Raw genomic sequence first — 15,828 nt, 5'->3', positions numbered from 1 at the left:
AAGGAGCAAACCAGAGCAACTCACGACCACGTCGAAGCAGCCTCGATGGCGATATTGGTGACAAAATGTTTTTACGCCTCGCCCAACACTTGCTCTCGCCTCTTTTGCTTTATTTCTCTCGTTATGGACTTTTAATTAAGTTTTAATTTTATCTCACGGCTCCCGTTGAGTGGATTTTTCGGTCGAAATCAGTTCGATCGTGTACACGACGGATACGAAGAAATATAGTTGCTCGAAATTCCTTTTTAATTGTTACCACTGTAAAAAACTAAATCGTTTGCTTAACTGAAGTTTAGGAACACGGAATTATGTTAAATGGTCTTTTTGTTGTCGTTCACGTAATCTTCAACTGGCAATATTATTTACTTGGGTAACATGAATAGAATATCGTTTAGTGGTATAAATACAGTTACTTGTAATTATTAGTAAATCTAGTTTCTATTATAATAACTCGTAATATAAATTTCAAGTATGTTTAAATTAGGTCCTAAAAATAAGTATAGGCTATATATACACCGAGATCATTTTGTTAGAGATTATCCTGCTTGAATTGTGAGACTACATAATAATGCTTATAATTTAACTGCTTTAGATTACTCGAATGTACTTATTGCGTCTAGGCAATTTTTTAACTAGTCATTACCATTTCAATCCCACACAAAATTCTTCGCAAGCACTTGAAGATAAAATGGTGAGAGTCGTCAGGTTTCCTGTAATTGATTGATTGTAGTCACAACAAATAGCGTTATAAGGGAACTTAATAAGGTTATAATTTCTTGTTTGTTTTTGCCTCTTATTTACTTAATTGCACAGTTTTACAGACATATAATAACAACAAACTCCGTTTTTTTATAGACTATTTTAATTTCTTGTATGTAGACAACAATTGAAATATGCACTAAAACTACATCAAGATGGAGTGGCTCGCATTAGAAAACAACGTCAATTAAATTGCTAATTGTTCTAGGTACCCATTACAATTTTTGTCTATTTCTTTTTTGTTAAACGAGACAATCACAAATACTTTTCATACAAACGGCAATTAAATTCATTTCGCTCAGTATGTCGAAATAATGAGCAATGTCACCGCGAAATGAGATAAATTGAAAGTGAAAACTTGATTCTTGCAACTTGGAAGGTATATATAACACGACATATTTTATGCGTATATTTTTTATACTTTTTAAAACACATTCAATTTTAACTTTAAATCGCAATAGATAATACACAATGTTCAATTTCAATTTACCTATCCCGCCTTAGATTGTTTTAGTTCGACAATAATACGAACGCATTTCGTAACTTTAATAAAAAAATCATACACGAATCTTACAAATGTAATGCGAATACAAGTTGTAACTGTTAAATTGAGTAATGGCAAAAAACTGAATATTTGCACTGTAGATTATGGAAGTAATACATTATCTTAGTCTGTAGTAAAAAGAATTAAATTATATAAATAAGTACTTTAATTGTTCTAGAAAGACACATTTTTCTTTCATCTAACTGGAGTACACAAGTAAAATAAAAACAAACCATACTACGTAAGTACAGCCCCGAGGTACAGTCGCCTACATAAATAACCCCCAGCAAGATATGAAGATGTCGAACGATTTAATGAAACGTCAAAATATCGCGCTCATTGATTGCTCGCGAACAAGCCGTAAATTGTAAGCAGCTTTGCTCAGGGGTTCTTGCCTTGTTTAAATCTTGTTGCAGCTGATTGTACTCGTTTATTTGCTTTATGTTTGATGGAAATATCTTATATTTTCGTGCCAGCTCGCGTTCTGGATAGGAATAATACTTTGTAACCGTTTAATATTTTATAGCACAAAATACCCTAATCAAACTTAAATAAGAAATTGGTCCTTGACATTGACATTATTTTATTAACTTAGCGCACGTAATTTTATTCCTTTAAAAAAGCAGGTGTGTTTCAGTCTAAAAGACATTAACTTTTTAATCGACTGGTTATATCCTGGAAAACCGGAATTGTTATAATAAAATTGCACCATCGATGTCATTATACGGAACATAATCCAAATTAATAATATTCTTGATCAATTTTCATAAATTAATTGCTTTTGAATAAATTTACTAAAATGCCAAAAACAACGACGACGTGTTGTTAAGTTTTTAATAAATACTTTGAAATGACAAAAATACTGGAAAAATCTTTGCAAGTAGTCACTTTTACAAAAAGAAACGCATTGTCGTAGAATATTTACAGCTGTGCAGCCTCACACGCGCCATTAACAATTACGATCATTAAAATCGATCCGGATCGTAATTGATCGACCGCACGAGCCGTTCCCCGAAAAATACCGTAACTGTAGCAATCGAACGGTCGATGTTAATTGCCGAAAGTTATGAATATCAAAACCGTATCATACGAGATATCAGTTAATGGTCTGTGTTACTGCCTGTGCAGTTATGTCTTATCTAAAAAAAATTATATACTGTATCGAAAATTTTAATAGATTTAGACTCTGGATGTTAGAGAAATTTATAATTGACCTTTTTGTATCCATTTCTGCTGATAATTACGAGGGATGTCAAAATAAACGTTTGATATAACCGCTGAAACTATTGATTTAACGTAAAAGAATAAAGGAAATAACATCTTCTGTACCAAGAGTAGGTACATCTGATAGAGGGTGCTTTTAATTGAGCTACACTGGTCTTTCTGATTTATGAGATGGCCCCGCCAAAAGTTATTCTCATTTCGTGCCTCACATCGGATACATACGGCCCTCGTGTTCGACTCACTAATGATTACATGCAGATATTAAATTCCATTCAACTCATGAAGTTTTTACAATGTGTTTCCGACATTTCTTTTCATAACAGCAAGTGACGAAAAAAGTCAGAAACACATTGTAAAAACTTGTAACTGTGTAATGGTAAGCGACACGCCTACCTATAACAATTGCAGTGCTACTCAGAGTTTCTGAGGGGCACTGCCGCTGCGCCCGTCACCATGAGACATAAGTTTACAAGTCCCATATGCCTGTAATTTCACCAGCACCCTTACCTTTTAAAATCTTAACACGCAGTTCATCACTAATTGGGAGCAGAAATACTTCCTTGAACGAACTCTTTCTCAAGGATCTCTAGGGTTGAGCGTTCCAACATTTTTGTAAATTTTATTTCGTATTTTTAGTATGTAAATTATAAAGTGTAAGTCGATAATAGCATGCAGCTATTAAAATAAAGTTAATTTGTGTGGTAGAGAATATTACGGAAAATAATAAAGTTTAAATTCGCCAATACAATCTCCTATGTGTCACACCTTAAAGATCTTTACAGCTGATAGGTCCCTGGTACTTCCAGCCTCCTTTACAGTTTGTTTTATGTTTCATTTTAACTGTGGAATAAAATATTTCAATCTCGATTGAATTTTCATCACTTTCAAGTGTTATCAAATTATAGATATGATTTATTTTTTTATACATTTGCACCTTCAAAGTTATGAATTAAAATTTCAAAATATATTATACTGTGTTTATTATATTTCCAAATATTCTGATCTGCATCTGATCTGCAATGGATCTGCAACTTTGTTTGACGTAATTATTTACAGTAGTAGTGTATATAAAACTTTAAACAATTAAACGCATTCGGCGTTTACTCAAAAGTTACACTTTAAAAAATTCGAGATCATACATAGGTCAGACGACATTTTAATATATCTGCATTGTTTACAGGGACAACGGAGCGAAGAAAAGCTTCATCAACATGTAGCACAATATTAATTAGATCAATACCCGTACTATGTTCAATGTTAATAGTCAATAATAATACTCAGAAATTGACGATTTGACGAGAAAATGCTGCATAAAATTGTATTACAAACTTAGCATATGCTATACAACGCGGTGTGAAATCAGTATTGTGATAAGCTAACGACCGTTTCTTTACTCGGATTCCTCCCGTCCACTCCTTACCTCGTATCAATTAAATGGACCGCCACAATCTCTTTCGACTTTTAAATTGAAATTCGAGCAAAATGTTCATTCCAATCCTTTAATACGATGGTGATATTAATGAGAAGCTATAATCTATGAATGCCTATCAATATATTAGCTGATTAGACACCTGTAAAAACATGTCTCTATTGTAAGTATTTATAGTAAAATTATAAATGAAATAGAATTGAAGTAGGTATTTTCGAAATTTCACCCAATTTCCTCCCCTACGTCCGTGCGCCGTGACAGACAGATATCAAGTGAGCCAATCTCGCGATTAGTGGGAACGTTTGTGACGTTTCATTTCATGCAACTGACGCTTCGTGACAGTTGGTGCAACCGCATGTATAATCTGTTTGAGCAAATGGTACGTGCAGCCGCAAATTAAAACATACGAATAAAATATTGTTAGGTAAATATTGTTTTTCATCAACTTCTACTCAGCAGATAGCTGTAAGCAGGAATCTTGTACAAAACTAAGATTTAATATTTTCACACTTGCCGGTACAGACCTCAAGAGACCGACATAATGCGTACACGCACTTAAAATATTCGAAACGTTTACAAAATTGTAATTTTAAATTTAGAATAAAGGGTCCTATAACTCTTTGGGATTCCCACAGGGAGCGTTGACAGCCCATGATTTAGACCTTCTTTGCTCCTTAATTAATACGAAACTGGAAAATAGTGTCATCTCTTTTCTTCTTACCTATTTCCTTGGGTCAATCAATTGTTGTCTTCGTCATGGGAGCCGTAAAATTACCTTTGAAGAATATTGAGACATCTTCCTTTCCAAGTGATTTATTCGACGTCGGCGAGAAATTTTATCGATTTGTTTACTTTAGGAATTAGTGGTAACTACGTCACGTCTACCGATTTATGTTGGTATGTAAATTTAATGTGGACATCACACTTATTCTATATTTACTGATAAAGTTTAGTTTTGAAAGCCTTAAGTGGTCAAGCCTTAGCTTATCTCTTTTTATCTAAATGTTTATCTCTATTTACTTAGACAAAAAAAAAGTAAAAAAAAAATTGTTTAATATTTTGCCACTGCATGTATTTTGGTTACTCAACGAACATTTTTTGTCGTTATTTTCAAAAATAAAAATGTTTTTGATTTTATATAATCATTCCATGCCACGAATAACATATTCTACATTAATGCTGATAATAACATAATGACAAATATATCTCTGAAAATGGATTACACATATCGCTCTAATTAAGTTTATACCCCGGCACTAGACACCACAATGTAAACAAGACTGTGTAAAGCGTGTGGATGTGGGGGTTACTATGTACTCAATAATAAACATCGTGACATTATTTTAATCAGGCTCACGACACCGTCACGATGCGGTCACGACACGACACGCGACCAAGCGCGCGAACTCCCCGTCCTTCGGGTTACGCCAAGTCACTTTCACGGTATACGGAGTCACACAAAGGATTTCAACTAATGCTCGTTGATTAGCGCACCTAATTATCACATGGAATAAATAAATGTACCAAATAGATATACTGGTCCTCAACTTTCCTTGTGATTATTAATACCAGACAAACGAAATTAAAGTTAAAAACACAACCACAACACCTTACCTATTTCTTCCACCAAGTCATAATGTGAGCATTTCTGCGTTTTGGTTTTGAAGGGACGACGACGAGCGCAATGGTAGTGTCCATCACATCTTTGCAATTTAAAGCTCTGAGCGACAGTGCAACTGTTATGGACCAGCGTGTCGCTGACCACCAGGTCCCAGACTTATTGTTGCAAGAGCAAAATCAGTTGCTGTAACTGTTTTTACTGCTGTCTGTATAATATATAGTACGTCAATATAGATACGTCATTCTATAAAACAGTTTAAAGTACCGATTCAGATTTATTGCAAACTTAGGAGCAGTTTCAATTTAGTAAAATTTAAATCGTTGAAAGTCTTCGAAACAGCCTTGGACATTAAACTTCTAACTTCCGATAAAAAACTGGCGTTATCTTTTTTTCTCTGCTTGGCTGGTCATTATGGGGTGGTCATGGTGCCATACCATGGGATGGGGTGGCCCCACGTGCCATATTGTAAAACGGTTGGTCAGAACAGATGTTCAGCTTAATATTCGTTTTTAATTGTGTCTAGTGAATTATTGGGTGTGGTGTTTTGTTTTTGGGTTATTTTGTGTCAATACAGTTACGTTTCATAGTCAATAGTTTGTTCCAACAAATTTGACTACGCAATTAAGACACTTGTGATAAGTTGTACAGAGTTCTAAATATAATAAAATTTGCACTTAGCAATGAGCATAGTTTAATGCCAAATCCAAATAAATAATAATCAATTTAATAAATGTAAACGTAGAAAATTATGAGTAAATTAAATTTACTAGAAGTTTCATGACACTCGATCGAGAATATTAAATTTTTTGATTGATACAAAGGTGGAACAAAAACTAAGAAAAATTGTAGTCGAGTTGAAGGAATTTGTCCGATTTTTGTACCAATATTAGTAACATAACAAAATAAATTAATACCATGGTAGTAAAAACATCATCAATATTAAATTTGAATAAAATAAAAACATCACATGATATTAATATCGTATTAAAACCATTTAATAACTTAGGTGACCTGAACAGAGCTAACGAGGTATTCGTGCTAGGTAACCATAAAGTTAACTCAACCGAGTTAAAGTCTAACTTTTATAGTTAAAAAGTGGACGAGATCAGCTGATACGGGTATGTCGTTTTCGTTTTCCAGGGGTTGAGTTAAGGCAAGATTCATGGTTTGGTAGTTTGTTTCGGCGTAACAAACATTCCTTAAGTACAATCATGTACAGTTTTTCAAAATATATGTCAGTAGAAGTATTCAATACGGCAGCGACATAGTGCTCGCAAAAAAGTCAGGCTAACATTTTACTACGCATAAAAACGATCAACACAATATGCGAACTTTTTCCACATACGCTCATGCTTGCTTATTATTTGCGATAAACTAGAACTATTAAAACTCCTGTGCTTGTATTCAACATTAACTTTGTCTCGATCACTCTTCTTAGTTTCTTCAATATAGTTAATTTAAGCTAGATTGAACCTATAATCGTAATTTAAGGGTGCTGGTGAAATTCAGGGAAATTCAGACTTGTCAATGCCTCGGAGTTTTTTTTATAATATCAAGTGACGGGACGAACAAATCGCTTTAAATCGAGAAGATCTGAGGGGCACTGCCACTGCACCCATCACCCTGAGACATAAGTTGAGAAATGCCATGTGCCTGTAATATATATACATATATATATATATATATATATATATATATATATATATATATATATATATGTGTGTGTGTGTGTGTGTGTGTGTGTGTGTGTGTGTGTGTGTGTGTGTGTTTTAACAATGTCATTAATAAATAGATCGAATAGATTTACTTATTTAATTTCTTCGTTTTTAAGAGTTTACCTAAAGACCTTTTAGATAAGTAATATTTGTTTTTTCGATCGTCAAAATACAGCATAATTGGAATTGCTTGCCAAGCATTGTGAGTAGGAAAAATCAACCTTATTTAGAAAGACACAGACGATATAGACACACAACTGTTATAGACAGGCGTGTAGCTTACCATCACGTGCACGACTTGTTCGTCCCGTCACTTGATGTTATAAAAAAATAAAGCATGAAACATAAGACATAAAATAATTTTAAAAAATGCGCTCACGTTTTACTGATGGGTTGCATTTGTTTTTAAGCTTATATTTTGCTTGTAAGTTAGCATGTGGTATTTATTTCCACTACTTGCTCGTGAACCATCTGCCTTGTTCACCTGGATGGACCACGGGCAATTATTTCTTCCCGTGGTACACCTCTTGCGTATTTCATGTACCGTAAAATAATAGCCTTTTTACAGGCACTGTACTTTATGAAAACATTGTCCAAAACTATACAATTCATAGTGATGTCAGATTACAATACCTACTGTGCAAGAAACAAAAAGAAAACTTGAAACGTTATCAATATTGTAAGTAACTGTATATATAATACATAATACTTGCTGTGCTTTATTTTGTGCAACACAATTTTTATCCATTATCTAACAATTAACTCGTTCAAGTAAACTTACAGTTATAATAACCCTGGGATTGTACTCAAAGCGATGTAGCACATCATTATTAACGTGAAAATATGATATGTGCAACTTTATCTAAAAATTATTCTAGAAAAAGTCTAATGGCTTTGGAAAATTGCTTTCTTGCCACAGTTATCTGCACCATTAAAATATTAATATTCAAAAGGCGTACTTAAGTAACAGTCATGCATAGAAAGATGTTACTCCGCTATATTCTACTATTTATTAGCTTTGTTTTAAAAACAGAATATGACTTCCAATTATAAGAAATTTTGTAAAACACATATTATTTAAGTATCGTAATATTTATGGTAGCAGCTACGTTATACTGCCATCCTTTAACAAATTAGTGCGATTTAGAGATGCCATCAAACGACATATACATAAGTTGTAGTAAAATCTTTTATCATTATGGATTCCGAGTCGTTATAAGTATAGTGTCCTCTACAAAAACACTGGGTGAGAAATTTTGAGAAAAGAAAAGGCGATTTTATCATTAACCACTAATCATTTTTAGAAAAAATATATTGATCAATTATATTACAAGATGACAATTACACCATGGCGTGGGCCTTTTATTTCAACGTAATTTATTATTCAATTTAAGTATACAACAGCAAAAGCAAAAAATTCACTAGTGGCTAGTGAGAGGGCGTAATGACGATTATAAAGGGCGATAAAACCACCTCGAGTTCGATTAGTGACGTATCTGTGGACATTATCGATGAAACGATAAATCGACTCGATTGCCCAGTGACCTTATCTTGATCGGAGCGCACCGGCAAAACAGTAAGTTCGCTTTATTTTTGAAAAAAATTTAACTGCTCTTTATAACATATCAAAGACTTCGGTTCTTATTAGCCTATATGCCTGGATAGGAAGACCCATTTTCGTAATTTTCTTCTCTGCATATTATTGGCCATAATCAATATACATAACTGAAACTGGATGGGCAAATGTACATCACCAATGTATGTAGTCATTCAAACTAGAGAACGATTACTGTAGACCACGTGAACGATAATGATATATGTATCCAACAAATTACAACTATACATATAAACTCTTTACAAATCACAAAAATACTCGCAACTGGAAATAAACACCATATATTTCAATATCGGCTAGCACTTTGAAAACCGACGGTAAAATAGTTTAGTGCTGATCATTTTCAAATTATCGATAACAATTACTGTTATCGGGGGTGATCGGCGCCTCACTAGCGACCACATGGCGTATCTCACGTGTGCTCACCTAACTGGCACGCTTAAAACTACCAAGAACCCTAGGTGTTTGTTTGATTTTCTGCGGAAGTGAAAATTGAAGTTGATGACAAAATTTTATTATAGTCGATGATAATTATGAACTTTCAGTCGTTACATCAATTAACTTAAACGTTTAGGACGTTTAAGTCAATAGACGATTTTACACAATAAATATTTTAGTATATTTACCTACGTTATGAATTCAGATCAGATTAAGAGAATGAATGTCGACTATCGAAAATGAACTCATACAAAACAATTAAGCTGGAGATGGGCTAGAGTCACCTCAAACGTCATGTTAACAATTTGAAAACTATAGTTAACCGCAAGGCATCACAGTAATTTCTCACCGCTCATCTAGTCCATCCATTATGTGGACCGTATATTTTGTACGTAATGTGTAATTAAACGTCGCTGTTTGTTTCCATTGTAGAACATAGTATAACTAATAGATTTTAGTGCAGTATCTAACCCTATTTTAAATGATTGTTAGTGAAGAAAATTTTAAAAAAGGAATCCAAGTAGTTCAAATTTTTAATAAAATTAATAGCAAAAAATTTTTGTTATTAAAAAATGTTTGTAAAACATTTACGTCGGCGAAACGGCCACCTCTGTATGAAATAAACGTAATAATGTGAATGACCGATTTTGAAGATTATTATGTCATGATTGTTGTGGCTTGTTATGTCAGCTAAAAACCTGTCAGAGGTCACTGGGCACGACAATTGCGCCGAGCAATTGCACACTGGTAACTGCGAAAGTGTAAAGCATGGACGTAACCTTGGCGACGAGCACACACAAGCCTGAAAATGGCCGAACCTTGCGATCGCTTGAGCAATGTTACAAACATTAACCGCAGAGAATGAGAATAGGTTTAGAGCACGGGCGCAAGATCAACGGCTGGCAAGACACAAGCCAGCGTATCGCATAAATGGTAGTGACAGACTTGAAGATACGGGCACATCAGTAATATAGTACAGATTCCCGAATGCGATATAAGTATGAGTCCATCTGTGGCATCAGCGGTACTTCTCAAACCTTAAAAGCCGGGAGTAAGATCGTAAGTGAGCCAGAGAGTGAGCATCTTTATTCGTTAGCTTATAGAGCGTTACCGCCAAGGCTCTTAGAGAACGATATCGCCGAAATTTATCGCCGCTACGGTTGTACAAAACGGGGTAGACAGGCCAGCGGTCAGGAATAAAGGACCCTGACTGCGGCGGGTCGATTGGCATAAGACATGATTGCTGCGAAACAAATTACGCGCTTTTAAAAAGGCGGCAGGTTGGACTTCATTTCAGCTTAACGGTGTTGCAGCACATCCGTATGGACCTGTACCGCCATTTCGTCCCATAAGCAAAATCAAAATCAAAATCAAAGCAGTTGTATAAGTAACTGCTGAGTAAGGGAGCATTATTATTTAAGCATCAAAAACATCTTCTGACAGCACTTGCTGGCGGAGGAAAATGAAAAGCACACCCGATCGACTCAAATTTTTAATAGCAACTGGTTAAAATAAATATTGTTCTTTGTTTGGAATTTTTCTTTGTGTTTTCAATCTTTATGTCAATGATCATAACACAACTAGTGTAGTAAAACATCATGATGTTCAATAAATAATTTTTTTTTTAATAATAAATCGTTTATTAAGACGTTTTGGGTAAAAACAATGGTAAAAAATAAAACATATTATTATTTTTTGCGTTAGCACCTCAGTTGTATTAAAAAAAAATTATATACGATAGATGGTTATCACACAAAATTATGTGAACTGTGACTATCTATTAAAGGCTTTTACTACTCAATAGGTTTTAATAGTTATAGGATATATGAGCATTAGCATTGCGTGGCTCATCATATGAAATATGAATACATCGTAGCTCCGTCTTTGACCCTAAACACATTGGTTTGTGGAATCTTAACAGACGAACGAGTTTGTTTACTATGTCATTTTTACACTATGTTTAATCGTTCTGCAAAGAGCCCGGTAATTATGTAGCCAACCTTTCATTCGTCTGGAATGGAGGCATTCTTAAGCGTTATTCACCAGTTCAGAAAAGTAGTCGTACACAGACGCGGCATTGACTGCAATGTGCGACATTAAACTACTAATACTATATTTTTGGAAATTATAACAACAACACTTATCCAAATGTTTGGTTCCATAGGAATATCACAGCATTATAACTGGTTAAAATACCGAGTACAGTCGCGCAACAACATTAGTTATCTCAATGAATGCCTCTAAACATTTTACTAGATCGTTTGTATGGAAAATATTAGTATTAAATTCACAGTCGGTAGGAGCGGTGTACAGTATACCATATAAAAAATGTATGTATTTCTTGCGTTCGTTAGCGACTATCAACACTAATCTCATGAAAGAGATATCATTGTGTATAGCTATTTTATCTTAATACAATCATATACTCATGCAAGAGGTATCTTTTTTGCATAGCTCATATATCGTAATAATATGAGCTATTCATTAGAGGTATCTTTGTGTTATAGCTCGTATTAATATCGTATAGCATACCTACTAAACACGACGTATGACAAACACATGAGATACAATATGGACGTGAACCCGGACACGATTGCACGCATTGGTTATACCGAGCTTTTACTTTTATTCAACAGTCAAATAATAAAAAAAAATCCTTAATTATAGTCATATAAAATTCCGCTACAAGTAATGTCGGTGCAAATTTTGAAGAACTTTAAGTATAAATCGAACACATCCAGATCTTAAGTTTTCGCGATTGTTATACATAAGAAATGAAACTATTTTTCCGGATTTAAATCGCGTATATTTGTTTTTTCAACGTTGGTTTCTTTGAAAAAACAATTATAAGTACGCGATTTAAATCCAGAAAAATAGTTTCATTTCCTATAAACAGAACGCTTCAATTTTTTTTTATAATTCATTACAGTTAATTGTTTTGGTATTGTGTATAAATTTATTGTTTCATCTCAATTTTGTAAATAACATTGAAATCGTACTGTTAATTTTGCACCGGTTACGGCTTGACTGACCACTCGACTGTAGTGACATGTACAATTATTTCACTTTAAAATCATTTTTAATTGTTGTTATTACGCCCTGTGAGTGTAACGTGGTGTAAAGTTCTCGGAAAATAATTCACGGTAAATGCATTGTATAAAAAGTATTGATTAGTAGACTGCTAGTGCCTTACTATGACTTTTGCTGTCGGCTCTTTGATTGTAGATTAAACAGTAATGTTATGTTCTTAGAAACATTGCTTACTTCACTGACTTGAACCGTAATAGGAAATCATTTTTTACTTACATAAAAAAACCTTATAGCACTGAAAAAACATATACCTGTACAATCATATTCGAAAGATAAACAACAAAAATTACGTGTATATTAAACCACAGGGGCAACGTTTATTTGTTCCAGTAAATACAACTAAAATAGTAAACCATTAGTAGACGCTATAGACATCGTCAGAAAGTTCATTTTTGAAAAACATTTGTGACCATCCCCCGCTTCAGCATCCCTAACTTAATAAGGCGTGATGTGATTTGTCGCATCGTTGAAGCCACGCCCACCCAATTAGAACTTACAAAACCATGAGTTCAACAATCATATAAATACTTATTTAGGTAATTAGCACCTATGCCGCCATGAACTTAAAAAACTCGTCTTAAAAGAGGTTTATGGAGTAAATGGACGTTCGAAAACTGTATTACATATCGAACGTACTATAAGTAATATAATTCATCCGCGCGTAACAATAAAACAAAGAGTTATTCGGTATTTCAAATACAAACGTATATACATAGTGATGATAATTATTAACTAGACAACTGGTGTTTAGCCTTCTAACTATTGAAATAAACAGCATTGAACGTGTTTTATATTTACCACACACGCTCGTATTTAAAAATATAGAAACTTGGAACGATATGCGATTGAATATCTCTGATTATTACCGAAACTTTGTAGTACACAATGGTAAGAACACGTCCATACTTTCGTTAGAAGAATGTGTAATATTGTATTAGAGGTCTCTGACGGCTTTGCGTGGGTACTACTCGTAATACTAGTACTGGCGCGGCGCTAGAATAGAGATTTTACAAGTTTTGGAAAAATGTTGTGAACCATCACTTGCAGTTCTTATCTTTTCTTTTATAATACTCTTTGTTTTCTATCAGTGAGTACCCATAATTGGCCTAAATGCCAATAAGCTAAAATAAAATAAAATACCAAACGACGGCACGAACAAGTTGTGCGCCTGGTGGTAATCGACACGCCTATCCAACAGTTGCACAGTGCCACTCAGAGCTTTCAATCGTAACGATTTTAAGGGCGCTATGCCTGTCACATGAGATATAAGTTGACAAGTCCCATGTGCTTGTAATTTTACCAGCACCCTTACCCTTCGAAACCAGAACACCTTTATATATGTCCTTTATAACTTGTGTTTCATGTATCTTTTCTTTGTGCAATAAAGAGTTATTATTATTAACACAGTGATGCTCATATTACTGCGTGGCGGTTAAAATAAGTAAGATGACAGTACTTCCCTGGACGAACTCTTTCACAGGTAGCTCTACTGCTACTGAAGGTTTTATCTTTAAAGCTATTAGTAAAATAGAAGAATGGAATCTTGTTAGACAAATAACGAAGCAGTGGTAGCCTAATGGTTTGACCTACGCCTCTCAAGCAGAGAGTCGTGGGTTCGAATCCGGGCACCTTTGAGTTTCTCGGAATTATGTGCGAAATTTAATTTGAAATTTATCATGAGCTTTTTGGGGAAGGAAAACATCGTGTTGGAACCTGCACGTGGAAGAAGCTTCATAACCCCCAGAAAACGTGTTAAGTCCCCAACCCGCATTGGGCGAGTGTGGCGGTCTACGGCCTAAACCATCGTCCGAGAGGAGACCCGTACCCAGCAGTGGGACGTACAAATGAGTTGTTGATGATGATGATGATGAAATGACGAGTTGTGATTATTATTGATACAAAGATCGGACAAACAAATAAAACTCCTTCGACCTATCTAGACTCGAACCAGCGTCTGTTGCTCTTACCAACTGAGCTACAGATCGGGTCCGCAGATCTTGCGAATTTCTTTATGTGCTTGCACCTGTGAGGGTCTTAGGAAGTTTCTTCACTTATTACTTGATAGAGTATTTTTATAAATAATACGTGAAAACCGTAGCACCAAACCGTCATGATATTTAATAAATTAATTAATAATAAATTGTGATTTTTTTTCTTTATACTTTATAGTTATGTATTGTCTATCCTTAAATAAGTCTTGTTAAAACCTAGCAATGTAAGCCAACAAAAGTGTTTATTGCTTCACAATTTTTTTATTTTGTTCTAGTGGTCATGCACAAAGAAAAGGAAGAACTGCACGGGCACAGGCGAGAGCACTCGCCCTACGACCATGCAATGCCTGACGGAGAAATGTTCCTGCAGGTAACATGACAAAAATAATTATTTTTTCTCAAACATGCTCAAAAATGTTAGAATTACTTTCAAAAAACGAACACAGGAAGTTTGTCATTTACGGATTGTGCGACTTTTTCCCGGCCAAGGCCTGCAAAGTAAGTATAAAAATCCATTATTGTCCACTTCTCTAAAATTTTAAATCTACCTTTTAATAATGAACTATGTAAATAAGCAAAAGAATAGCATTTGGCTGTATGAGTTCATAATTGAGAGAATTAAAAATACCTGTACCCCTGTTTTTTTTAAAAAAGGCGGTAAAATAAATGAAGTGCTATCGTATTCTCTTCCGTTTTTTTTTTGGGTTTTTTTTCTATGTTTGTCGCGAAAATAAGTTCCAGTGAGAACGAGAACGAAAACACAGTAATGGATACACATTCCACCATAATCAAAAGTTCAGCAGACTACTATTAAATGTGCCAGGAAAAACTATATCAAATATTACTTTTAATTAATATTTTATTAATTTTTCTATTATATGTATATGTATATGTTCTTCTCTTTAGTCTTCTATTACTTCCTCACATTGTTTGAGAAAAGCACTATATAAGCCTCGGCAGGAACGGGGATTGCTTGACTCGTATTAATACACGGCCTCACTAGCACTCGGCCTTGTAACTCATATTCGTCCATCAATCCCTTACTTCCCGGCCTCTGCAATAATGTACTATTACTACATTTGCTGCTCAAATTGAAATAATTTATACACACAACACGAGTGTTTGCCATTATTTAAGCACAGTGCCACACGTATATAGATCGCTATTCTATCAACTCAAATCTTTGACAAAATAGTGTTCTTTTAGAGGCAATTGAAATACATCCAAATTATGCAACTGAATGTCGAGAAATGTGGTGACAAATGTGGTGCAGCACTAAGGATCAGAATATAATTTGATGACCTCCATGGTCGAGTGGCTAGCACGCCGGTTTTCATGGTGTCGCAATATCTGAGGTCCCATCTCCCGCCGGGTTAATGTAGAGTAGAAAAAAATTCTATAT

General features: G+C 34.4%; 1 protein-coding gene across 2 annotated transcripts in view; it reads left to right on the top strand.

Annotated features, from left to right (window-relative positions):
• LOC113232993 (aryl hydrocarbon receptor) overlaps positions 1-15,828 on the top strand; it is a 99,523-nt gene that overhangs the window by 70,965 nt on the left and 12,730 nt on the right. For both annotated transcript variants that reach the window (XM_026467961.1, XM_026468042.1), the window contains one exon: positions 14,702-14,796. In XM_026467961.1, the coding sequence (XP_026323746.1) occupies positions 14,707-14,796 (90 nt within the window). In that variant the 5' untranslated portion in view covers positions 14,702-14,706. The remainder of the gene's footprint in view (positions 1-14,701; positions 14,797-15,828) is intronic.

Source organism: Hyposmocoma kahamanoa, unplaced genomic scaffold (assembly GCF_003589595.1).
Source record: "Hyposmocoma kahamanoa isolate Upper Pololo Valley unplaced genomic scaffold, ASM358959v1 100021, whole genome shotgun sequence".
NCBI classification, from domain to species: Eukaryota; Metazoa; Arthropoda; class Insecta; order Lepidoptera; family Cosmopterigidae; genus Hyposmocoma; species Hyposmocoma kahamanoa.
This window is presented reverse-complemented; position numbering and strand designations above follow the sequence as displayed.